This window comes from Chiloscyllium plagiosum, chromosome 10 (assembly GCF_004010195.1).
Source record: "Chiloscyllium plagiosum isolate BGI_BamShark_2017 chromosome 10, ASM401019v2, whole genome shotgun sequence".
Classification (NCBI taxonomy): Eukaryota; Metazoa; Chordata; class Chondrichthyes; order Orectolobiformes; family Hemiscylliidae; genus Chiloscyllium; species Chiloscyllium plagiosum.
The window spans coordinates 90,332,759-90,357,756 of NC_057719.1; the positions used below are offsets into that span (position 1 = coordinate 90,332,759).

A 24,998-nucleotide genomic window follows, 5' to 3' on the forward strand; every position below is an offset into this window, starting at 1 on the left:
CCAAAGTGCACAGTTCTCCACATTCCATTCCACCTGTCCCGCTCTTTTCCAATCACTAACCTGCCCATGTTGCTTTGCATAATCTGTGTCAATGTTAAAGTGCACATAGGATTTTTTTCAAAACTAAATGGGTTGGCAATGAGAGTGGCTCGCTGAGGAACTGGGTCATGAAGTGGATCTATTGTATTCTTCGCCATCATTGATCTGTAAGACTTGTTCATTTGGTTTAGGCAGTCACCATATCATTCATTCAAATTCTCCTTTCCCTTTAGTGTAACATACGTGAACCCAGAAGTCGGAGACAAAACCATCAATAGGTTTAGGTTGCTGAGGGTCCATTATCCACATTGCACCAGCTAGTCACTTATTCAAGACATGGTTGGGTATCTGTAGAATGAGATTGTGCGCACATCTGCTAGTATACTTCAAATCTGGACCCTCCCAAGGAAGGTACATCCTTTTTGAGGTGTGGTGCCCCAAAACTGAACACTATATTCTCGATGGTTTCTGGTAAAGCTCTCAACAAATGAAGCATAATTTTTTTCTGTTTTTCATTCATGGCCCCTTGTGTTAAGGATCAACATTAAACTCAATATTCCATATGCCTGCTTGCTTGCTTAGCCCATTCATCCCTTGGTAATTTCTAGTTTCTATCCACATGACTCGCTATACCTTCCTATGAGGTGGCACCTCCAAATGCAACACTCTACTCCTTTGTTCAGGTCATCTGCAGATCGGTTTGAAAGTAGGTTCAGAAATGCCTTCCCAAGGTATAACCAAATTAACAAAGTGTATGTGCTAACAAAAACTCCACATTCTCCAAATCAACCATTGCACAGCACAACATCACTCATATAACATCCATACATTCCACTGTACACACGAAACCACTCATAACACCCACGTGTTCCATTTTACAGCACAACACCACTCATATCACACCCATGTGTTCCATTGTGAAAGCTCAAGTTGATAACAATAAAAAAAAGATACAACGCTCTGTTTTGCTTCTAAACAACTATTGTTTGATATTCTGTTGTAGCCGAAATGCTGACTTCAGCCTTGTGACTCATGATGTATTAACTGAGCTTAATAATGACCTACCCCAAGGAAAGGAGAAAATTACCATTATTATTTATGAAAAAAACCTTTTCAAAGTTTGAAAGTGTGTTATACTGAGATGTTTGGTTTCCAAACGGTTCCAAAATATTTGGGCAGCATTTATGAATTGATAGCATTCATAACTTCAAACAGAAGAAAGGATGCTTGATATATCATTGTAATTCAATGTTCGTCTACTCTGCCGTATACATAACACATCATGTTTTCCATGTAAATACAATTTCACATCATATTTTGCCCAGTAAAAAAAAATCACTACCTAGATTCGAATTAACACTGAGGACAAAGCACCAGCCACTTTACAAGTCAGTGGTGTCTTCAAACCTCGTGTCACAATGTGATCTATTTAACACTAATCTTGGGTCTTGACAAAGTTTGTATCTGGCTGGAGGTAACCAGAATATGCTGTTAGATCTTAACCAATCATGTTTTAAACTTAGAGCTTGGAAACTAATGCCAAAGGGGCAACTGACTTTTTGGAAATGTCCAGTCCCATTAAAATCAGGAATACCTTGTCTAAAACAAAAGAAGTTAGAAGAAACAAAAAAAATACAAAGCAGACCCATGATATAACACACACAACACGTAATATTAAATATTTAACCATGCAGTAGAAACTAAGAAAAATTTAATTTTCAAAACCATTGGCCGTCTCCCTATCTATTATCCTCACATACATGAAATTCCAGCCCATTCCAGTTCGTCCCAGCATCCTGCAGCACTAGTTATACATGCCCCCATAACTATGAATCTTACTCCTTCAATCATTAGCTAATGAGAACAAATTTCCTTTGTTCTCCTGATCTAAACCTGACATAATTTTATACACCCAATCAAATCTTCCCTCAATCTCCTCTGCTCCAAAGAGAACATTCTCAAATGTACTGATCTAGCCTTAAAGTTAAGCTTCCCAATCCCTGGAACCAATCTGGTAAATCTCCTCTGAAACCCTCTCAGGGACGCTCACATCCATACTTGAGGAAGAATGTAACACTTGAGTTGCTGTGTAACGAAAGCTTCCATTATAGAAATAAGAGTAGGACATTCAACCTGTCGAGTCTGCCCACCATTCAGTAGGATCATGGCTGGTCAAACACTTCGATATCTTTTATTCACTCCATCCTGATAATCCTGTACATCACTGATAGATTTTTGATTACAAGTCTCTATCTTTTGCTCAAAGATTGAGCTTCCATAACCCTCCATGGTAGAGAATTTCAGAGGTACACAACCCTCTATTACACAAAATACAGAGTTTTGGAACTGAAGGTGATTTAGCAGTTTCGATCAGAAATTGGCTAGCTGAAAGAAGACAGAGGGTGGTGGGAAATGTTCATCCTGGAGCTCAGTTACCGATGGTGCGCTGCAAGGATTTGTTTTGGGGCCACTGCTGTTTGTTATTTTTATAAATAATCTGGATGTTGGTGTAGAAGGTTGGGTTAGTAAATTTGCAGATGGCACTAAGGTAGATAGAGTTGAGGATAGTGCTGAAGGTTGTTGTGGGTTACAGAGGGACATAGATAACATGCAGAGCTGGGCTGAGAAGTGACAAATGGAGTTTAATGCAGAAACGTGTGAGGTAGTTCACTTCGGAAATAGTAACAGGAATGCAGAATACTGGGCTAATGGTAGAAATCCTGACAGTGTAGATAAACAGAGAGATCTCTGCGTCCAGGTGTATAAATCCCTGAAAGTTGCCAACCAGGTTGATAGGGTTGTTAAGAAGGCATATGGTGCATGACGCTTATTGGTAGGGGGATTGAGTTTCGGAACCACGAGGTCATGCTTCAGCTGTACAAGACTCTGGTAAGGCCACACCTGGAGTACTGCCTATAATTCTCGTCACTGCATTATGGGAAGCATGTGGAAGCTTTGGAATGGGGCCAGAGGAGATTTACTAGGATGTTGCCTGGCATGAAGTTAAAGATCAGAGAACACCAGGTTATAGTCCAACAGGTTTATTTGGAAGCACTAGCTTTCGGAGTGCTGCTCTTCATCGGGTGGTTGTGGAGAATAAGATTGTAAGACACAGAATTTATAGCAAAAGTTTCCAGTGCAATGCAACTGAAATTATATACTGAAAAAGGTCTGGATTGATTGTTAAGTCTCTCATCTTTTAAAATGACCATGAAAGAACATGCTTATTCTAAAAGATGAGAGACTCAACAATCAATCCAGGTCTTTTTCAGTATATAATTTCAGTTGCATCGCACTGGAGACTTTTGCTATAAATTCTGTGTCTTATAATCTTATGCTCCACAACCACCCGATGAAGGAGCAGCGTTCTGAAAGCTAGTGCTTCCAAATAAACCTGTTGGACTATAACCTGGTGTTGTCTGATTTTTAACTTTGTCCACCCCAGTCCAACACCAGCATCTCCAAAACCAGGTATGGAAGGTCGGTCTTACGAGGAAAGGCTGAGGCTGTTTTTGTTGGATAGATGAAGGTTGAGAGGTAATTGAGACATATAAGATAATCAGAGGATTAGATAAGGTGGACAGTGAGAGCCTTTTACCTTGGACGGTGAAGGGTAACATGAGGGGGCATTGCTTTAAATTGAGGGGTGATAGATTTCAGACAAATATCGGGGTAGTTTCTTTACTCAGAGTAGTAGGGGTGGAACTGCCTTCCTGCTACAGGTAGTAGACTTGCCGACGTTAAGGGCATTTAAATGGGCATTGGACATACATATGGATAATAATGAAATGGTGTAGGCTAGATGGGCATCGGATTATTTTCACAGGTCGGCGCAACATCGAAGGCCAAAGGGCCTGTACTGCATTGTAACATTCTATGTTCTCTGAGTAAATAATAAACCCCTTGTCTCAGATCCAAATGGTATATCCCTTACTTTTATATTGGCCCTTCTAGTTTCTAGACTCCCTAACCAGGGGAAAGATTTTACCTGTATCAACCTCATCTATCTCTAAGTATTTTGCAAGTTTCAATGTGATCACTTCTCATTTTTTGAAGTGTTAGAGAGTACAGGCCCAGTTTGCCCAATCCTCCATTCAAGGAACAAATCTGGTGAACCTTCCCTGCATTCATTCTATAGCAATAATATCCTTCCTGAAATAAGGAGAATACAACTGTACACAGTACTCCAAGTGCCGTCTAACAACTGAAGCAAAACTTCATTACTTCTGTGCTCAAATCTTCTTCCAATAAATCTAATGTTCCTTTATCCCTCCTATTAGCTTGCTGCACCCATATGTTAGCCTTCAGTGACTTAACAAGGACACACAAATCCCTTTATACATCTACACTTTCCAACCTCTTAACATTTAAGAAATACTCTGTGCAACTGCTTCTCCTACCAATGTGGATAACACACATTTTTCCACATTATATTCCATCTGCGCCGTTCTTGCCTAATCGCTAAGCCTGTCTAAACCCTGCTGAAGCAGCTTTATATTTTCCTCAGAACATATATTTCCAATTAGCTTTGTATTATCTGCAAATGTGGCAATATTACATCTGGTTCCCTACCTTCAAATCATTGACATATATTGTACACAGCAGGGACCCCAAGTACCGATTCTTGCAGGACCCCATTGCTCAGAATGACTCATTTTATTCCTAATGTTTTCTCCTGTTAGCCAATCAATAATGCATGTCAATACATTGCGTCCTTTCTCATGTGCTTTAATCCTTCTAATCAACCTCCTGTGGGGGACTTTATAAAAAACTTTATGAAAATCTAAGAATATTATTTCCATTGGTTCTGCTTTATCAGTTGCGCTCATAACATCTTCAAAAAACTCCAATAAAGTTTGCCAAACATGATTTCCCATTCACCAATCCATGCTGACTATGCCATATTGCTATCGGATCATTATTGTCATCGAGATGTCTATTTATCCTTTCCTTTATAATAGACTCAAGCACTTTTACTCCTCCTGTTGTCAGGTTAACAGGCCTATAGTTTCCTACTTTATTTCTCGGTCTGTTCTTATAAGGTGGGGTAATACTGCTAATCCATAGGAAGCATTTGAGAGTCCATCTATACATAACTTTAGAAGATAAATCACCAATTTAGTGATCATCATGATATCTACCTCCTACAGCACTCTAGGATGTAGACCATCAGGTCCTGGGGATTTATTGATCTTCAGCCCCATTAGTTTGTCTAGCACAATCTTCTTCCTCATGCTAATTTCCTTCAATTGGATCTCTAATTCTGGGAGATTCCTGGTAACTTCCAAATGGAAACCAGCAAAAAGTAATCATTCAGCTACTCTGCCATTTCTTTATTCCCCATTTCAAATTATCTTGTGCGAATAATGTACCCACATTTGATTTAGCAATATCCTTCCTTTTTACGTAGCTGTAGAAGTTCCTGCAGTCTGTTATTAAAATTCTTTGCCTTGATTGCATACATATTCTAGTCTCCCCTTCCCACATTAGTTTCTTTGTTCTCTTTTCCTGTATTCTATAAGTCTCACAATCTTCAGAATTCTCTGAAGTTTCAGCACAGGTGGTTTATGGAACTTCCTTGTTTTTATACTCAATCACTTTAGTTATAAAGCTCAGGTCCCATATGCTTTGCTAACCACTTTCTTGGTATGTCTTGCCACATCCAAAGATGATAAACATGTAACATAGCTCTTTGGTTCCTAATCAATTTTTAGGACTGTGCTATAAAGACTGTATTGTCTCTCTGTACCTGTACAGCTCATGTTGCTCTGTATAAATTCCATTTGCCACCTATCTGCCCACTCTCTAAGACCACACTGTATTGCAGTCCTAATGTCCATTTTTTTTGTTAAAACTCAAATCTATCACTGATCCTGCTCGTCCATGAATCACAATTATACTTGCCAGCCTTTTATGCGATGTTTTTGTCAACGTTTTCTTAAAGTCCCGACCACATTTGCTGTACTCTCTTCATCAAAAAATGCAACTGCATTCGTCAGGTATGATCTCCTTTATACAAAATCATGCTGCTTTTCCTTAACTAAATTACCAGGCACTTGAACAGTTCTGAGTCTTTTCCCCAGAATCTAAGCTTCCAAAATTATCCACAACTGTATTTGGCCTGTATTTACTAGGAATGTCCTCATATCTATTCTGCAGCAAGTTGTATTTGCCACTCTCCACTCATTGCCCTACATCTGAGGAAGATTGCAAGATTGGAAGCCCTGCAGACACTTCCCTTAGTGATTGGGATATAAACCATCCAGACACATTTATCCATTTGACATTTTGCAGCCTTCCCAGAACATCCTGTCAATCAAATCTCACCCCAACCATTGGCTCTTACCATCTGCCCCTCTACAAACACTTTGTTAGCATGTGCAATGAAGTGCTCATTACTCATCTAGCTTCATCTTGTGACTCAAGATAAATCTCATCTTCTTTGCATCTAATAGTTTCACCAGGCTAATTAAAACCCACATTGTTTATATGCTGGAAGAAGATTTTGGAGTTCCCTTTCATGGCAACTGCCATTCGATTCCCAGATCCAGCCTTTGCCAGTCATACTACCCTCTTCATTGCCCTAGTTAACTTGTGTTTGGCCTGGTTCTCATCTGAAGACTTTACCTGATATCACCTTCTTTTTCATCATGTTCTCTGTCTTGCTCATCAAAGGAGCCCAGAATTTGGTTGCCTTACCTTGTTGGAATGCATCTAGTCTGTACCTGAAACATTTCTTCATTAAAAGATCACCTATTATTTTATTATAAATATTCCTGTCAAACTTTGATTCCCTGTTGTCTTGATTAGATACCCCCTCCATCTCATAGAATTTGGAGTTTGCACTTCAGCTTGTTCCTTGTTTTAGATTAAGCAACATATTGTCAGTATTTGCAGATTTAGTGATATGTGAAGATTCAGTAAGTATTTTTAAAGAACTGTGTTTTTTAAAAAAAAGTATATACATACAGATTTCAGTCTCTTTACAGCTTCCTCACAGATGTGCATCCCTCGAGATTCATCTACCTCCACGTGGCCTAAATACTGGAAAAAGAAAATAAAGGTCAAAGTTTGGATCAGCCTGTGACATACGCTACCAGATTTCAGCAAATTTAGTTTCAGATAAAATCACCATGGGCTCCTTGCTTGCTTCATTGAAGGAGTATACTTTACTATATGCTACAAATGAATCCAACATTATTCCCCATCTGTACATTAGCCAGCTGCAAACTCGACCTTCATTGCAGGTCTGATTTAGAAATATGCATGCTCCAGACTTGCAATGAAATTGTAGGTGAGAGTTTCAGATGGGTTGGATTAAATGGTAATGGTTCAAAAGTCAATAAAAACTTTGGCAAGTTTTTGGAGGTTGGATGCAAGCGTTGGAAGTCTATGCCTATTAAAATTGATTTGAAGGGTAGGGGAGGAGAGAAAGGAATACCACTGATATAAATCATGCATAAAATGAACTTACTGTCACAAAAACACAAAGTTCTTTTTTAGTCTTGGCCAGTGCAGGTTTTTCGTGTGGCCATTCCCCTCAATAACAAGTATACCGCTCTGAATACTGTTGTGGGGAATGACCTTTCAGGGGCTAACAGCAGCAGTCAGGCCAGTGGCACTGTGACCAGCTCTGAGACTCAGAGGGAAAGGGTGCAATAAGACAAAGTGATACTGATAGGAGACACAATTGTGAGAGGGTCAGACCAGGAGGTTCTGTGGCTACTGAAGAGACACCAGAACGGTGTGCTGGCTGCTGGGTGGGAGGGTTAAAGATGTCTCCAAAGGGTTGCAGAACATTCTGAAGGGGAAAGGTTAACAGCCAGAAGTCATTATGCAAGTTGGTACAAATGACATAGGTAGGCAAAGGGATGGGGTCCTGAGAAGTTAGTACAATACTGGGAGTTAGGAAAGAAGCTAAAAAGTAGGACCTAAGGGTAGTGATCTCCAGATTACTCCCAATGCATTCACCAGCGAGGATAGAAATAGAAAGATAGACCAGATAAATGTGTGACTGAGTGGCTGATGTGGAGGGCAGAGTTTTCAGTTCTTGGATTATTCGGATCTCTTCTGGGGTAGAGGTGACCTGCAGGACAGCTTGGCACTTTATCCAGAAGGGGACAAATATTCTTGCAAGGAATTTGTTAGTTTAAACCCTCCCAAGTAACACTATTTTGGCAGGGGTGGGGACAAAATAATAGAGGGGCCATCAAGTCAGGGAGAATATACTAGTCATTGAGAGCAAGTTTACTATTCAGGACAGCCAGGATACAGTAAAAAGAGGGAAAACACTTCTGGTTTAAAGTGCATTTATTTCAACGCACGAGGCCTAACTGGTAAGGCAGACAAACTCAGAGCATGGATTGGCTCTGGGGACTGGGATATTATAGCCATAACAGAAACATGGCTGAGAGAAGGGCAGGACTGGCAGCTCAGTGTTCCAGGATAGAGAAGCTCCATGCGTGACAGAAGGAGAAGTAAATGAGGAGGGGGAGATGCCCTTTTGATAAGGGAGGACATAACAACCATACTTAGAGGGGATACTCTTAAGGGGTCATCAAATAAGGCCATATGGTTAGAACTTAGAAACAGAAGTGAATGGTCATTTGTTTGGGAATGGATTATAGGCCCCCAAATAGCCAGTGGGTATTAGAGGGGCAGATGTGTACAGAAATTGCAGATACTGTAGCAATACCAGAACAGTGTTGGTTGGAGATTTTAATTTCCCATATATTGACTGGGCCAGGCCTCCCTGAGTGTCAAAGGCCCGGATGGGTGGGATTTGTCAAATATGTCCAAGAAAGTTTCCTAAATCAATGTTTAGAGGGCCCTACTCAGGAGGATGCAACACTGGACCTCCTCTTAGGAAACAAGGTCAAGCAAGTGACTCAAGTGTTAGTTGGACAGCACTTTGGGTCCAGTGACCATAAATCTCTTAGTTTTAACGAAGTTATGACTAAGGGAAACAAGTGAGAATGTTTTGGACTGCATACATATTACCAGAGAGGAGGTGTTTGCAGCCTTAAAGTGCATTAAGGTGGATAAATCCTCTGGGCCTGATCATTATTGATTCCAGTTTTGTTCGGGCTCCTTGATGCCACACTTGGTCAAATGCAGCCTTCATGTCAAGTGCTGTCACTGTCACCTCATCTTGGAATTCAGATCTATTGTCCATTTTGATCCAAGGCTGGAATAAGGTCAGGAGCTGAATGACTCCAGCAGAACCCCAAAGTGGGCACCACTGAGCCGGTTATTGTTGAGCAGTTGCTGCTTGATAGCACTTCACTGATAACCAAAGTTACCTGACGGGGTGGTAGTTGGCCAGGTTGGATTTGTCCTGCTTTTTATGTACAGGACATATGTGAACAATTTTCCACATTGTCATGCAGATGCCAGTGTTGTAACTGTACTGGAACAGCTCGACTAGGGGAGCAGCAAGTTCTGCAGCACAAGCCTTCAGTAATAACGAACTGCTGGAATTGTGTCATGGCCTGCAGCCTTTGCAATATCCAGTGTCTCCAACCGTGGCTTGATATCACGTGGAGTGAGTTGAATTGACTAAGACAAAGCTCCTAACATACTGTTTCTCCCAATTGAAACAGTCCATGCAAATATGCAGCAGGACCAGGATTGAGAAGCCTTGTTCATAAATGGCAGTAATGTCACACAAGTGCCGTACAACGACCAATTCTAACAAGAACAAACCTAACTATCATCACTTGAGGTGCAATGCTGAACCACCAACTCCCAGCATCATTGTGGGGGGGGGGGGGGGGGAACCATCAACTGGTAGATGAACTCAATTCATCAAATATAAACATTATGGCTACAAGGACAAATCAGAGGCTAGGATTACCGCAATGAGTAAATCATCATCTCTCCCCAAAACCTGACCACCACGTACAAGGCAAAGCTAGGAGAATGACGAATATTCTTGACATGAACACTCTCCACTTGCCAGGAACAGTGTAGTTCAAACAATATTTGATAAGCTCAAAATCATCCAGGATGAAGCAGTCTGTTAAATACCCAATCCACCACCTCTCAACATTAATTCCCTTCAATACTGATGCACAGCAGCAGCACTGTGTACCATCTACAAACTTCACTACAGCACCTCACCAAATTATCCTTTGACAGCACCTTCCAAACCTGTGATCTTGGTCACCGAGAAAGACTAGGACAGCAGATGTATGGAACACCACCACCTGCCACTGCCATGGACTTGGAAATAAAACACACAGAACATAACAGCACAGTACAGGCCCTTCAGCCCTCGATGAAAACAGCCTCAAGTCCCTCAGCCTTTCCTCAAAAGACCTTCCTTCCATACCAGGCAACATCCTGATAAAGCTCCTCTGAACCCTTTCCAATGCTTCGACTTCCTTTCTAGAATGCAGTGACCAGAACCGTATGCAAAACTCCAAGTGCGGCCGCATCAGTGTTTTGTACAGCTGCAGCATGGCCTCATAGCTGCAAAACTCAATTCTTCTACCGATAAAAGCTAACACCCTATACGCCCTCTTAACAACCTGGGTGGCAACTTTCAGGGATCTATGTACATGGACATAGAGATCTATCTGCTCATCCACATTACCAACAATCTTATTATTAGCCCAGTATTCTGGTTTCCTGTTGCACCTTCCAAAGTGAATCACCTCACACCTTTCTGCATTAAACTCCTTTGCCATGTCTCAGCCCAGCTCTCCAGCTTATTTATGTTTATCCGTAACCTACAACTTCATTCCGCACTATCCACAACTCCAACAATCTTAGTGTCACCCGCAAATTAACTAACCCATCCTTCTACGCCCTCATCTACGTCATTTATATAAATGACAATGCAAAACACCACTAGGATGAACATCTCCCATCAACCACCACCCTCTAACTTCTTTCAGCTAGCCAATTTCTGATCTCAACCACTAAATCGCAGTCAATCCTATGTCTCCATATTTTGTGCAATGGCCTGCCGTATGGAAGCTTATCAAATGCCTTACTGAAACCCATATACACCACATCAACCTGTTAGGTTACCATCTCAAAGAACTCAATAAGGTTTGTTAGGCTCAACCTACCCTTCACAAAACCATACTGATCATCCCTAAGCAACTTATTTCTTTCTATATGATTATAAATCCTAACTTTTATAATTCTTTCCAACACTTTGCCCACAACCGAAGTAAGGCTCACTGGTCTATAATTACCAGGGTTGTTTCTATTCCTTTTCTTGAACAAGAGAAGAACATTTGCTATCCTCCTGTCTTCTGGTATATTCCTTAGACAATGACAAAGATCAAAGCCAAAGGCTCTGCAATCTCCTCCTTGGCTTCCCAGAGAATCCTTGGATAAGTCCCATTCGGCTCGGGTGCTTAGATATTTGCACACTTTGCAGAATCGCTAACACCTCCTTGTGTATCTCAGTATTCTCCTCGACAACACTGTCTTTTTTCCAGTGTCATTTAGTGCTTCCCCTATCTCCTCTGACTCCACACACAACTTCCCACTACTATCCTTGACTGGCTCTAATCTTACTCTGGTCATTCTTTTATTCCTGATATACCTATAGAATATATATCACGACTCAGAATGCTTGAAGGTCCTTTGAAACAATACTGTGGGTGCCCTTCAACACCAGGGGCATAAATAAGTTGAATGGCAACGTTCTTTTCCCTAGAGTGGGGCAGTTTAAAACTAAGGGACACACTGTTAAGGTGAAAAGAACAAGATTTAAAGAGGACTTAAGGGGCAACTTTTTCACACAGGTTGGTTTGTATGTTGAATGAACTGCCACAGGAAGTGTCGATGCAGTACAGTTACAACATTTAAAAGACATTTGGATAGATACATGAATTGAAAAGGTTTTGGAAGTTTATGCCCAAATGCAGGCAAGTGGGACTAGTTTGCTTTTGAAAATCTGGTTAGCACGGATGAAATGGACTGATAGGTCTGCTTCTGTGCTCTATGAGTACTGAGCAGAGTCCTCAACCATTCCTTAGATGGGATCATTCTTGTAAACCTTGTATGAACCCTCGCCAAAGGCAGCACATCCCTACTTTGACACGGGTGCAAAACTGCTCACAATACTCCAAATTCTGTCTGACCAGAATTTTATACAGCCACAGTCATGTATCCTTGCTCGAGTACTCTCGCCCTGTTAAAATGAAAGCCAACATTGCAGTTGCCTTCCTAACTGCCAACTGAATCTGCATGTTAATCTGAACAGAATCCTGAACTAGGATTCCCAAGTCCATTTGTGCTTCAGATTTCTGAAGCCTTTCCCCATTTCAAGAGAAGTTTATACCTCAATGCCCCTCTTTGGAGCAGCACGGTGGCTTAGTGGTTAGCACTGCTGCCTTACAGCACCAGGGTCCCAGGTTCAATCCAGCCTCAGGTGACTGTCTGTGTGGAGTTTGCACATTCTCCCCGTGTCTGCGTGGGTTTCCTCCGGGTGCTCCAGTTTCCTCCCACAGTCCAAAGATGTGCAGGTCAGGTGAAATGGCCATGCCAAATTGCCCATAGTGTTAGGTACATTAGTCAGAGGGAAATGGGTCTGGGTAGGTTATTCTTTGGAGGGTCGGTGTGGACTTGTTGGGCTTTGGGGCCTGTTTCCTCACTGTAAGGAATCGAATCTAATCTATTTTTTATACCAAAGTGCATAACCTCACATTTTCCCACAGTATATCTACCGCATCATCTCCCACTCTCCTAGCCTTTCCAAGTCCTTCTGCAGCCTTCCTGCTTCTTCAACACTATCTATCCCTCGACCTGTGTCATCTGCAAGCCTAGAAACAATGGTCTCAGTTCCTTCATCAAGATCATTAACGTATAACATGAATTGTTGTAATCCCAGTACTGACTCCTGATGAATTCCATTAGTCACTGGTTGCCATTCCAAAAGAGGACCTCTTTATTCTCTCACGGACTGCTTCAGTAACTGGGGAATTGCAAGTGTAAGTAATTCTTAATTAAGGGCCCTTGTGACACAATGGTAGTGTCCCTACTCCTGAACCAAGAGGCCTGTGTTGTAGTCCGGAATATTTCAGAGATTCATATTGAACAGGTTGATTATAAATATAGAATAATTTTTTAGAATTAGCAGAATCCAAACTGAATCATCAACTTCTGGCTGATTGATGGTAGGAGTCGGAGCTGCTTGAAAGTACCATCTATCATTTGACTTGTATTCGAAAGCAGCCAGATAGAATAGTAATTAGCCGGATTGGATTTGTCCTTTTTTTCATGCACAGCACATATGTAGGCTGTTGTCCACTTTAGTGGGGTAGATGCCAGAGTTGCAAACTACAGTAGCACAGTATGAAATGGGCAATTATTCTTGCTTGGTTGTAATGGATTTGAAAGTGAAGAGCAAAACATGTCAGATAAAGTATGTTGGGAACGGTCTGGGAATTTGCATGACCTGACATATCCCACAATGAAAGAGGAGGATGTGTAGAACATGATGACAGAAATAGGGTGGTGGCACAAAATATCAACTGGATTTTTAAAATTAAAATATTTTGGCAGTATAAATGCTTTGCATTGGAGTATGATTTGTACATTTGTTAAATACTTGATCATGTAAAACATTTCAACAACAGCCCACACATCGTTCGCAGGTTGTGGCTGTTCCACTTTTGCTGGAACATGCAATAATCCTCACAATTATTCCAGCGGTTATTCCCATAAGGAGGTTAGTTGAATAATTCAGTCAGCCTCAAACAAATCTTTCAAAAAAGTATTAGAATTCAAGCAAATTTTTTTTTTGGTTTGGAATGCTGTTAATATCACGCAACTGGAGACACTGATTACACAAAAAGGGATTTCTTTCCTCCTGTAGAAAGTAGGCACTATTGCCCATCTTAAGCTGAGCAGCTTGTTCGGTCATTTCAGAGAACATTTAAGAATCTGTGGGTCTGCAGTCACGTATTGGTCAGATAGTGTCCCACCTGCTGCAGAGGGGTGAGAAACATCTTTAAACAAGTTGACTGAAAAATTCAAAATAGGGCCAACAGATTTATGTCCCGAATGAGAAATTATTGAACAGATGTGTTTTTAATGACAATCAATAGCTTAACAGCCAGTTGCAGATTTTTTTCATTAATTGAAATTTGAATGCTACCAGCAACTCTGGTGAGTTTGAAGCTGGTATCTTCAGGACAGGAGTCTGAATCTCTGGATTACTAGCCCAGTGATATTACCATTATGCCATCATCTCCCTTTACAGGGACCACACGTGTTAACACGATTTGTCACATCATTAAGAAACATACAAATTCTGATTTTTGAATGCTCCAGTGTTCCTGCCTCTTATGCTGTAAAATCGTTGTTCTGATGCCTTTCATAAGAATTATCCTGCAGGAAGTTCCCTGCTGTAATTTACTTAATGGACATCAGAATTAATCAGTCCAGAGACAGGGAGCTTTGAGCAATCTTAACAGTCCAGAAATCATTACAAAGCAAGCTCCAACAATTAAATCATCCAATATTCAACAGCTAGTTTCAGTGCCGCACATTTATAGCATAAAACAAGGATCGTGGGAATAAGGCAATGAAGGTTGAGTGTCCATGGAACTTTATTCCCCAGAGAGCAGTGGAGGTCACTGAACATATTCATGGTTGAATTCAATAGATTTCTGAAGGACCAGAGAGTTGAGAGCTATGGAGGCAGACAGAAAATTGGGGTTGAAACTACCAAATCAGCCATGGTTTTATTGAATGGCTTCGCAGATTTGAGGGGTCAAATGGCCTACATCTGCTCCCGAGTCCTATGCTTCTACATATCTGTAAAGCATATTGAAATATTACAACGTATCTTTTGACAATCTCTGTGCATCAAACACTCCTTCTCCTGCATACATGTTACATGAATTCTGATCAGACATGATGTACTATATCAATTGTAACCCTGTTCAGTCCATCTTAGGGAACACATGCTGCAATATATGGCACATGCTTAGGATCCTAAAGGTTAAAATGAAAAAGTTATGGACATTTTTAGATATGTTATTACTTTTAAACTCCAGATTATGGGTTTGCACTGTACAGAAAGACTTTTGTCTTTTTCCTTGAAGGATAAGACCATCTCTTCATTTAACTTGTCAACCAAGTCAACCCCCTACCAAGGGCTTCCCCTGTCCTAACATTGAAAACACTGGTTTCTTTGTGAACTCCCAATCACCCTCTTTGGACTCATCTTACCCATGTCTGCTCAGTTGATTGTATTTCTATTAAAATGATCAACGTTCAACTCCTCTGGTCACCACACTAGTTGCATTTTGAGTGACTCTCTCTGTCGCTAAGTATTGCTTTCCAAATGTTCTAAACAGGCACCATTCCCACAGTTCCAACTATTTTCTTCAGTAACCAATCATGGTGCACAATTTCCACTTGCCCTTCCTTCAGTCTTCAACAGTCAAGCATATCATCCTCCTCTAATGCCGGTCCTCCATCATACACTTGCTCGGCTGATCCTCACTTTGCCACATCTGGAGCACCTTGCCCTCAAGAGAGTCACCTGTAGACTCCTTGCTAGGGCTATCCTTCATCCCTGAAATTCCTCAGCTAAATGCTGTCTCTCAGTATAAACAGGGTTCCTACCTTGGACCAACATCTCAACAAGTTTCTATTCACTCTGCCAATGAGCAAATAAACCATGTTAAAACCAGGTTTTGGTAATTTCAGGAGGCGGCTTGAAATTCTGTTTTGTGTTCTGAAGGGCAGTAATCTGTTTCAAAAGAACTTCCATCAAACACAATAGTACCCTCTAGTTTCCTGCTTTAACATGGAAACCCGGAACCATTACCTAAAAATACACAGATGAATAATTCTTCCTGGAGCACAATAATAATAGTGGATAATCATCAGGAATTTTAAATGTTACAAACTACATCAGCTTCAGTTTGAAGTTGACTTTCCCTATAAAGCAGTTAGCCATCATCAACACTAGAGGCTAATTAATCGAGTGATCTTTAAAGCTTGTTGTAGTTTATTAAAAATTCACTCGCAAAACGCGAGCATTGCTGGCTGTGGCACATCCAGAGTTTCCTGAAAATATGTGGGGAGCTGAAAGATTTACCTCACTGGTGCTGGAGGAGGAGTGTCTAGGAAACAACACCCCTCTGATTAAGTTTTGAGATTAGAAGTTACCAAGCTCAGAAAGGTGACGAGGAATCAACTTGCTGGCACCATGAGAATACATTGCAGCCCTTGGGGTGCAGGTATACACACTGTGCCATAAGGAATTCTGGGATTTTGGCCAAATGGACAGATGGTGACAAATTTCCAAGTCAGGATGGTGGTGTTCCCATGTACCTGCTGCCTTTATCCTTCTAAAAGGTAGTGGTTGTATATTTGAAAGGTATTGGCAGAGTAGCCTGTGTGAGGGCCTGTAGTGCATATTGCAGATACTGCTGCACCTCTATGATGGAGGGAATGAAGGCTGATGGGGTTTTAAGGTTGAGGTTCGTTGGAGCTGTACTCGACCAGGAAAGTGAGGAGCATTCTATCGCGGACCTGACTTTGTAGATAGTGAACCAATTTTGGGAAGTCAGGAGTTATACATCACAGAATTCCTAGCTTCTGACCTGGTCTTGTAGCCACAGTATTTATATGACTGGCCCAGTTCAGTTTTCAGTTAATAGTAAGGATAGTGATGGATTCGGCAATGGTAATGTTTCTGAAGGCCAGGGAAAAAGGATTAGATTCTCTCAAATTGTAGAGTGTTATGGCTTGGCACTTGTGTACTATGAATTTGTCCCTCATCAACCCAAGATATCCTGATTTTGTTGCATATTTGTATGTGCAGGTCAGTATCTCAGAAGTCACAAATAGTGCAAATATTCCTACGTCTGACCTTATGATCAAGGCAAAGTCATTGATGAAGCAGCTGAAGATAGTAGGGTCCTCAGAACTTCTGCTGCAATGCCCTTGGCTTAGATAATTGAACTTCCAACATCACCCACACCTCCAAAACCACATGACTTTGGAACTATTATTGGAATATTGTCAGGGTCCTTATCCAGACTTCCATTCATTTCTTTATATCACCGAGTGAATCAAACTGCCTGAAGACTGGCATCTGTGATGCTCGGTCTCAAGAGGATGCCAAGATGTATCAAGCACCTACTTCAGTCTTGCCTTTTATTCTGACATGCAGAGCTTCCTGTCATTGAGGATGATGTTACTTATGAATCTGCTTCCTCCAGAGAATAGCTTAATTGCCAATGAACAGAGGATCATAGGAGCTTAGATATGACCCAATGCTTTGTAGGTTTGCTTATTCTCATGGTGACAGTAAGTTGATTCCTAGTCACCTTTCTGAGCACGATAACTTTAATATCAGAATGCGTTCAGAGGGATATTGTTTCCCAGAGGCTTCTCCTCCAGCACCTGCTAGGTACATGTTCCAGCCTTTAAACCCACGAATTCAGTCTTTTCAACCCAAGCTCAAGCTCCCTCCCACATTTGTGTGGTGACTTCCAGAAATTTGCAGCTCTCCCTCCCCCAATTTCTGGCAGATTAATCTTGTCTGTGTAGTTTTCAGGGATATCGTAAACCCTTACCCTTTCAAACTTCACCTCCATGGTAACTTTAATCACATGGGCCTTGCAGAAATGCTTATGAGCTATCAAGACTCCAATTTTCTTATTAAAGTTGATTACTCAAAGTACAAATGTTTCCAACCTGACACTCAATAATTTCTAAGACTTGAGATTTACAGTCTTTCCCTGATTAACATGGTAAGCACCCAACACCTTTTTCTCAGTAAAATGATCCGAGCCTCATTTAATGTCTAACCACCAAATCACTCCGTTTGCTGTCAGGCAGGATTCAAAATAGGTCACGAGTTCAATTTGCTTACTTCATGTTAAATGTAATACCAAACTGTAATCAACATCATAATTGCAACATTAGCCATTATTGTTACAAGCTCCAAAGTGCAAGGTCATTATTGAGCACATCCTCTAATTACTAGCAGTTTGGTCATACAGAACTTGAGCATTGTTGAAAACAACTATTTTGTAAAAGCTTTTTGTCTTACACTCATCAAGACAATACTCAACTACACATTGCCTTCCCAATTACCTTCCCCCATCTTCTCTCCCACCCTCCTATTTATCTGCCATGTCCCTTCCTCCCCATCACACATTCCTGATGAAGGACCTATGCCCGAAACATTGACTCTCCTGCTCCTTGGAATGCTGCCTGACCTGCTGTGCTTTTCCAGCAGCATACTTTTCGACTCTAGTTTGCAGCATCTGCAGTCCTCAATTTCTCCCTGTACTCAAAAAATACCAATTTAAGGGGAAAAATAATTTTTATACTGAGAGGAAAGTGTTGAGCAATTAGCAAATGGATTCGGATTTGTAGAAGCGCTGCCATGAAAAATGCACCAAATGATGGTGATAGACAGTTAACTGCCAGTTCCTTTAAAGTGTTAAACCAAAATTCTGAATATGTCCTATTAGGGCTTGAGAAACAGGGAATGGCTAGTAGCTGTCTTGTTGAGTTCATGGTATGTACGTGCACACAGGACCCTGTGTATTAATAGTTTTCACTATACACTGCTTGCCTAACCACCCTAAATTGACTGCTGATGCAATTCTTTGCCTCCACAAATGCTAATTGTACAATCACCGATCATTAACTATTAGTCATCAGTTTGTGCATTCTCCAAGACAGCGCTTGCACCAAAGTCCACTTGGTAACCAATCAGCACACACCTCTCAAACAGCTTAAATTCTAGCCAGCCCTTTGAATTGGTAAACTGCCCTGTTAAGTGCAAGGCCAAAAGCTTCAATAAAATTTGCCCTTTCCTTAGTAGCAGGCAAATCCTCCTGATCTTAATTGTCATTTAAAAATGGTGTGTACAAGTGCTTGATATTCAGACAATAAAGGAGGAAAAAAGCAAAATGGAATGGCAGTTATTTTAACATTGCAAGATAGCATTGAGGGAACAAAGCTCATTTATTAGAGCTGAGAAACAAAAAAGGGTGTGATCATTCCACTGTGGGTATCCTCCAAACAGCAAGAGGCAGAGTTGGAGAAGAATATCAGCATAGAAATGACTGGGCTCTAAACGTACATTCAATTTCCTCATTAAACCCATTAATTAAATATTAAGCATTAATACTTGTCACTGCGTCCCATAAGGAATGCGTTTTTTAAATGGTGTCCTCAACTTAAATATCCCACCAACATTTAAGCTTTGTTTTTCCACAGCTTGTCATCAGATGACAAGCATTGTGCTTTTTTTAAAATCCAGAATGACTTGGTATCCTGAAGTGTGAGAGAATGCCAAAGTAGAGAAAAGGTGATGCCTTTAACACGTTGCAAGTGGGCATCAGAGCCGCCCTGCTCTTGCCACGGGACTATGCCTACATCAGGAAACGATAAGAGACAGACCAATACACACCAACACGCCAAGGGAACAAAGGGGGGTGCTAGCCCCTGCCCTCACAGAGAGAGGCAAGCAGATAATACCCGGACCTGTTTTACATAAACCAATTAGCTCCCTATTGTGCGTGCCCTGCAACTCTCCTGGGACGGCAGGAAACAGCCTATTAGCACCTACTCCAGTGATGATGGGGAACTATCATCCCATTCATCCTCAAATCCCACACATCCTGACAACTAAAAGTATATAATATAAAGCTGCGCGCAGGAACAGCAGAGCAGCCTAGATTCGGACCTCGGTTGATCTCCGCCGGCGTTACTGCAGTAATAAACGTTACCGATTGTTGAACCGCACTCTGGGCTCGGACTGATATCATTTCATCCGCGCTAACAACGTGACAATTGGCAGTCGCTCAGTACACCTTTCAGCACGCTGCAAGATCAGACTTCCTTCCTGAACACCCACATTCCAAACTTCTCATCGGGGGTTTTAAAAGCTATTTATATTGCTGCCAAATAATAACAATCTGACATCAGTTAAAATCTAAATCATATTTCCAAAGAAGCTATTTCAACGTCCCTTCAAATAGAACTTGGCAGTTTTGATGTCGGGAAGATGCAGTTTTTTTTTATATAGGATAAAGAGTTTCTAAGTTCACAACCAAGAGGAAATACACCATTCCTCCAGTCATAATCTGCTGGTAAATGATCTATTTAACCCAATGACATGGTCACCATGTGACTACAATGTAATTATGGTGCCAATCACCACAGATTTATGCCAACAGCTCATTACCAGTAACAGTACCCATAGCAGTTAACTATGTCAGAGTCTCCATTTTAATATTTCATATAATATTCCCACACTATCAAATTGCACCTGTAGATCAGCTCATTTGCTCACATTGACACTTAGCAAGTATAAAAATAAAAGCTAAATACTGCAGCTGCCAGAAACCTGAAATAGAAACAAAACACGAGAAATACTCAGCAGGTTAGACAGCACTTGTAGAAGAAAAAGTTAGTATTTGAGGTCAATAACTTTTCATCTTTCTTACGTTTATTTTCTAGGGAGAGAAGGGTGGATGAGAAATAGACTACTCTGTACAGCATCTCTTAAACACCTATTAGTCTTCTTCACAACATGGTCCATGTTAGCTGTGTGTTCCATGTGCCAACTTATGAGGCATTTATAGCTCCAGCACTTTTAAGCTAAAATAAATTGAGACCAACTCCAAGGGGAATACAATTTAAAGCCCACAGCTTTTTACTTCACGATACTTTTAATGCTGAATTGAATTGGACAAAGAATGCTTTAAAACCAACGACCGTGGAAGGGATTGCTGCACTTTTTACAAGTACAGAATCTCATTGTAAATTATGTTTACACTGTTACCTTGTTTAAACACTGTCAGAGGTGGAGTTGTTGGTAGGCGGCCTGGTGTCAGAGGGTGAGTAACATTTGGCCGACAAAAGGTTGCTGATTGCCTTTGTCATCAGCAATTCCACAAACCAATCAATTTAACAATAAGAATCTAATTGATGCATAGATAGATGTATTTATAGCTTGTTGGTATGCACAATAGATTAGATTAGATTCCCTAAGGTATGGAAACAGGCCATTTGACCCAACAACTGCATACCAACCCTCCAAACAGTAATCCACCCTGACTAATGCACCTAATACTATGGGCAATTTAGCATGATCAATTTACCCGACCTGGACATCTTTTGATTGCAGGAGAAAACCGGAGCACTTGGAGGAAACTCATGCAGACATGGGAAGAATATGCAAATTCCACACAGACAGTAGCCCGAGGCAGGAATAGAACCCGCTCCCTGGCAATGTGAGGCAGCAGTGCTAACCACTGAGCCACTGTGCTGCCCGATACTGGCAGAAGCATACGGACCAAGACAAGGACAAATGCTGCATCTTTCTCTCCAGTGAAATATTTGTAATGTAAAGAAAACTAGCTTGTTTTCCCTAACCAGTTGCTGCCAGCTGTAGCCTTTCACCAATAACTAAGGTCATAGAGAACTGCAGCACAGAAAAAGGCCCTTCGGCCCATCACATCAGTTCCGATCAAAAACATCTTAATTATTCGAATCTCATTTTCCAGCACTTGGTCTGTAGCTTTGTATATATTTGGCATCGCAGGTGCGCATTGAAATACAACTTAAATGTTACGAGGGTTTCTTCCTCCATCACCCTTTACAGGCAGTGAATTCCAGATTCCCACCACCCTTTGAATGAAAATTTTCTTCCCCACATCTCCTCCAAACCTTCTGCCCTTACTTGAAATCTATGTCCCTTGGTCACTGATCACTCCACCAAGGGGAAATGCTTCTTCCTGTCTTCCCTACCTATGCTCTTCATAATTTTATACATCTCAATCATGTCCCCTTTCAATCTCCTCTGCTCTGAGGAAAAGAACTCCAGTCCATCCAATCTCTCTTCATAAATTAAACTTCCCAATCCAGACAATACCTTCTCTGCACCCTCTCCAGTGCTATCACATCCTTCCCAAAATGTGGATTCCAGAAACTGCACACAATACTCAGGCTGAGACCTAACCAACGTTTTATACAGACCCAGCATACATTCCCTGTTCTTAAACTCTATGCCTCAGCAAGTATATCAAATGTTTTCTTAATTATTTTATCCACCTGCTCTAACACTTTAAGGGAAAGGTGTACATATACACTGAGGTCCCTCTGAGCCTTGGTGCTTCCCAGGGTCCTACAGTTCATCATGTATTCCATTCCTTGTTTGTCCTGCCCAAGTCCATTACCTCATATTTATCCAGATTGAATTCCATTTCCCACTGAGCAGCCTATCTGACCAGCTCATTTGTATCTTCTTGTAATCTAAGGCTATCCTCCTTACTACCCTGCCAATTTTTCTATCATCTGGAAACCTCCTACCTTCAAGTCCAAATCATTTACATATATGGTGGAAGTGGTGACTGACCATGACATTATTGGTAGACTATTAATTCAGCAGCCCAGGTGATGTTCTGTGGACTCGAGATTGCATCCTGCCATGGCAGACGATGAGCAAACAAAATCCCAAAGAACAGCAGGTGCTGGAAAAAGGTCTGGCAGCATTTGTGGAGAGAAAGCCAGGTTAATGTTTTGGGTCCAGTGGCCATTCTTCAGAACTGATTAAAGCAAGGAAAGAATTGCCTTCTATGCGAAGGGAGAAACGACGGTGGGGGGGGGGGGGAGGAATTAACTCAAAGGTGGAGAAGGCACCAAGAGAGAGTGAGAGACAGTGAGAGAGAAAGAAAGAGAGCGGGACAGAGAGAAAAAGTTGAGCAAAGGAGTGGGTAGAAGGTCTTTCTGTGGGATTTAATGCCTGCTAGTGATGACTATTATTGGCTGACAAAGGGTTGTGCATAGCAGAGCCTATTTCATGACAAGATCTGGGTTGCAGGGATTGGGGTAAGGACAGAGGAGAACGTGCAGTGGCCTAAAAATTATTCAACTTGATTTTGAGTCCTGAAGGTTGCAGAGGTCCAAGGTGGAAAATGAGGTGCTGTTCTCCTAACTTGCACTGAGCTTTGCTAGAGCAACAGAGATGTTCACCAGGGAACACAGTGATGCGCTAAAGTGGCAGGCGACTGGAAGCTCAATATCATTTTTGTGGACAGAACATAGGTGTTGTGCAAAGTGGTCACCCAATTGAATTTTTTCTCCCCAGTGTAGAGGGGACTACATTGTGAGCAGCAGATACTGGACAGTAGATTGGGCAAAGTACAGGTAAAACACTGCTGCACCTGGAAGTGTGTCTTGGGCATTGGATAGCAAGGAGAGACCAAGGGGTTATATCTTCTGTGATTGCATGGGAAGGTACCATAGGAGTATGGGGGAGGTGTTGGAAGTGGAAGAGGAGTGGACCAAGGTGCCCCAGAGGGAATAGCCCCTGAAGAATGCTGACAAGGTAGTGGTGAGGAACGGGTGCTTGGTGGTGGCCTCCCACTGGTGTGGAGGAAATGGCAGTTGATGATCTTTTGGATGCAGATGCTGGTGTGGTGTTAAGTGAGAACAAAGGGAACCCAATTGTTGTTACGGGAGGGAAGAGAAGGGGTGAGGGCTGAAGAACAGGAGATGTGTCAACCACTGGGATGGGGAATTCTCGGCTGAGGAAGATGGTGGACATTTCAGGAACCCCCTTCTAGAAGCTGGCATCATTGGAACTGATGTGGCGGACATGGAGGACCTTGGAGAACAGAATAACGAGGCAGTGAGAATGTATAGTCAAGGTAACCATGGGAGTCGGATTCCCAGAAACCGAAACAGAGATGACAAAGAAGGAGGAGGAGTTAGAGATGGGCCACGTGAACATCAGAATAGGGTGAAAATTTGAAGCAAAATTGATAAATGTTTCCAATTCTGGACATGAGAAGGAAGCAACATCAATGATGTCATCGACATACCGGAAGTGGTGTGGGTGGGGGACCAGAGTACGATTGGAACAAGGAATGTACCACATGCTCCACAAAGAGATAAGCATAATTGGGACCCATGCAGGTATGCATGGCCACACCTTTGACATGAAGCAAGTGGGAGGAGTTTAAAGAGAAGATGCTCAAAGTGTGGATGAATTCAGCCAGGAGGACGACAGTGGTGGATGCAGACAGTCCATGCTCTTTTTTCCCAGCAAGAAGCAGAGAGCCCCAATCGGGAATGGCATGTCCGTGGTGAAGAGGAGGCAGCTGGAGCCAGCAAACTGGAAATTCTGAACTGTCATAAAGTGTCAAAGGAATTGTGGATTATAAAAGGGAAGGTACTGGACAAGAGGGGGGGAAAAAAACCAGAACGGAGATAGGAACGGGTGGGTTCTGTGGGGCAGGACCAGTCAGAAACAATGGCTCTGCTCGGGCAGTTCTGTTTGTGGATTTTGGGGAGGAGGTACAAGTGAGCTGTTTGGGAGTGGTGGGATGTGGAGTTGGGAGAATGGAGGGGAGATCATCAGTTGAAATGAGATTAGTGACTTGTCAACACAACGGCCTGGTGTTCAATGGTGGGGTCGTTTTCCTGAGGGACATAGGAGGAGGTATCTGAATTGGTGGAATTCGTATTTAATAAAAATCTGGAATTAAAAGTAAAACAATGATCATGAAACTGTTGCCGATTGTTGGAAAAACACATCTGGCTCATGAAAACTCTTGAGGAAAGGATCCTTACCCAATCTAGTCTATATGTGACTCAGACTCTCAGCAATGTGGATTACCCTAAACTGCCTCTGGGCAGTTAGGAATGGGCAAGAAAGACTGTCCTAGCCAGCAATGCCCACATCCTGTGAATGGATTAAAAAAAACCCACAATGTTGGGCAAAGGTCCCAACATTGACCCTGTGGCATCATATCAAAACTAGGTGACTCTACAGTTAATACACCAATCTACAGTGCCTTTTGTGAAGTGAAAAGATCCTGGAGAAGGAGCGATTGAAGAACAAAAATCCTGACAATCAAAAGAATCAAAACCAAATGTGTGGACCAAGGTCATTGGATTGTTGACCCAGTCTTTTTTCTCCTCTCAACACAAACACAGTTTAC

The 24,998-nt window shown here is 41.7% G+C and overlaps 1 protein-coding gene across 6 annotated transcripts in view; it reads right to left on the bottom strand.

Annotated features, from left to right (window-relative positions):
- numb (NUMB endocytic adaptor protein) overlaps positions 1-24,998 on the bottom strand; it is a 167,286-nt gene that overhangs the window by 71,663 nt on the left and 70,625 nt on the right. For all 6 annotated transcript variants that reach the window (XM_043698378.1, XM_043698381.1, XM_043698377.1 and 3 more), the window contains exon 3: positions 7,009-7,083. In XM_043698378.1, the coding sequence (XP_043554313.1) occupies positions 7,009-7,083 (75 nt within the window). The remainder of the gene's footprint in view (positions 1-7,008; positions 7,084-24,998) is intronic.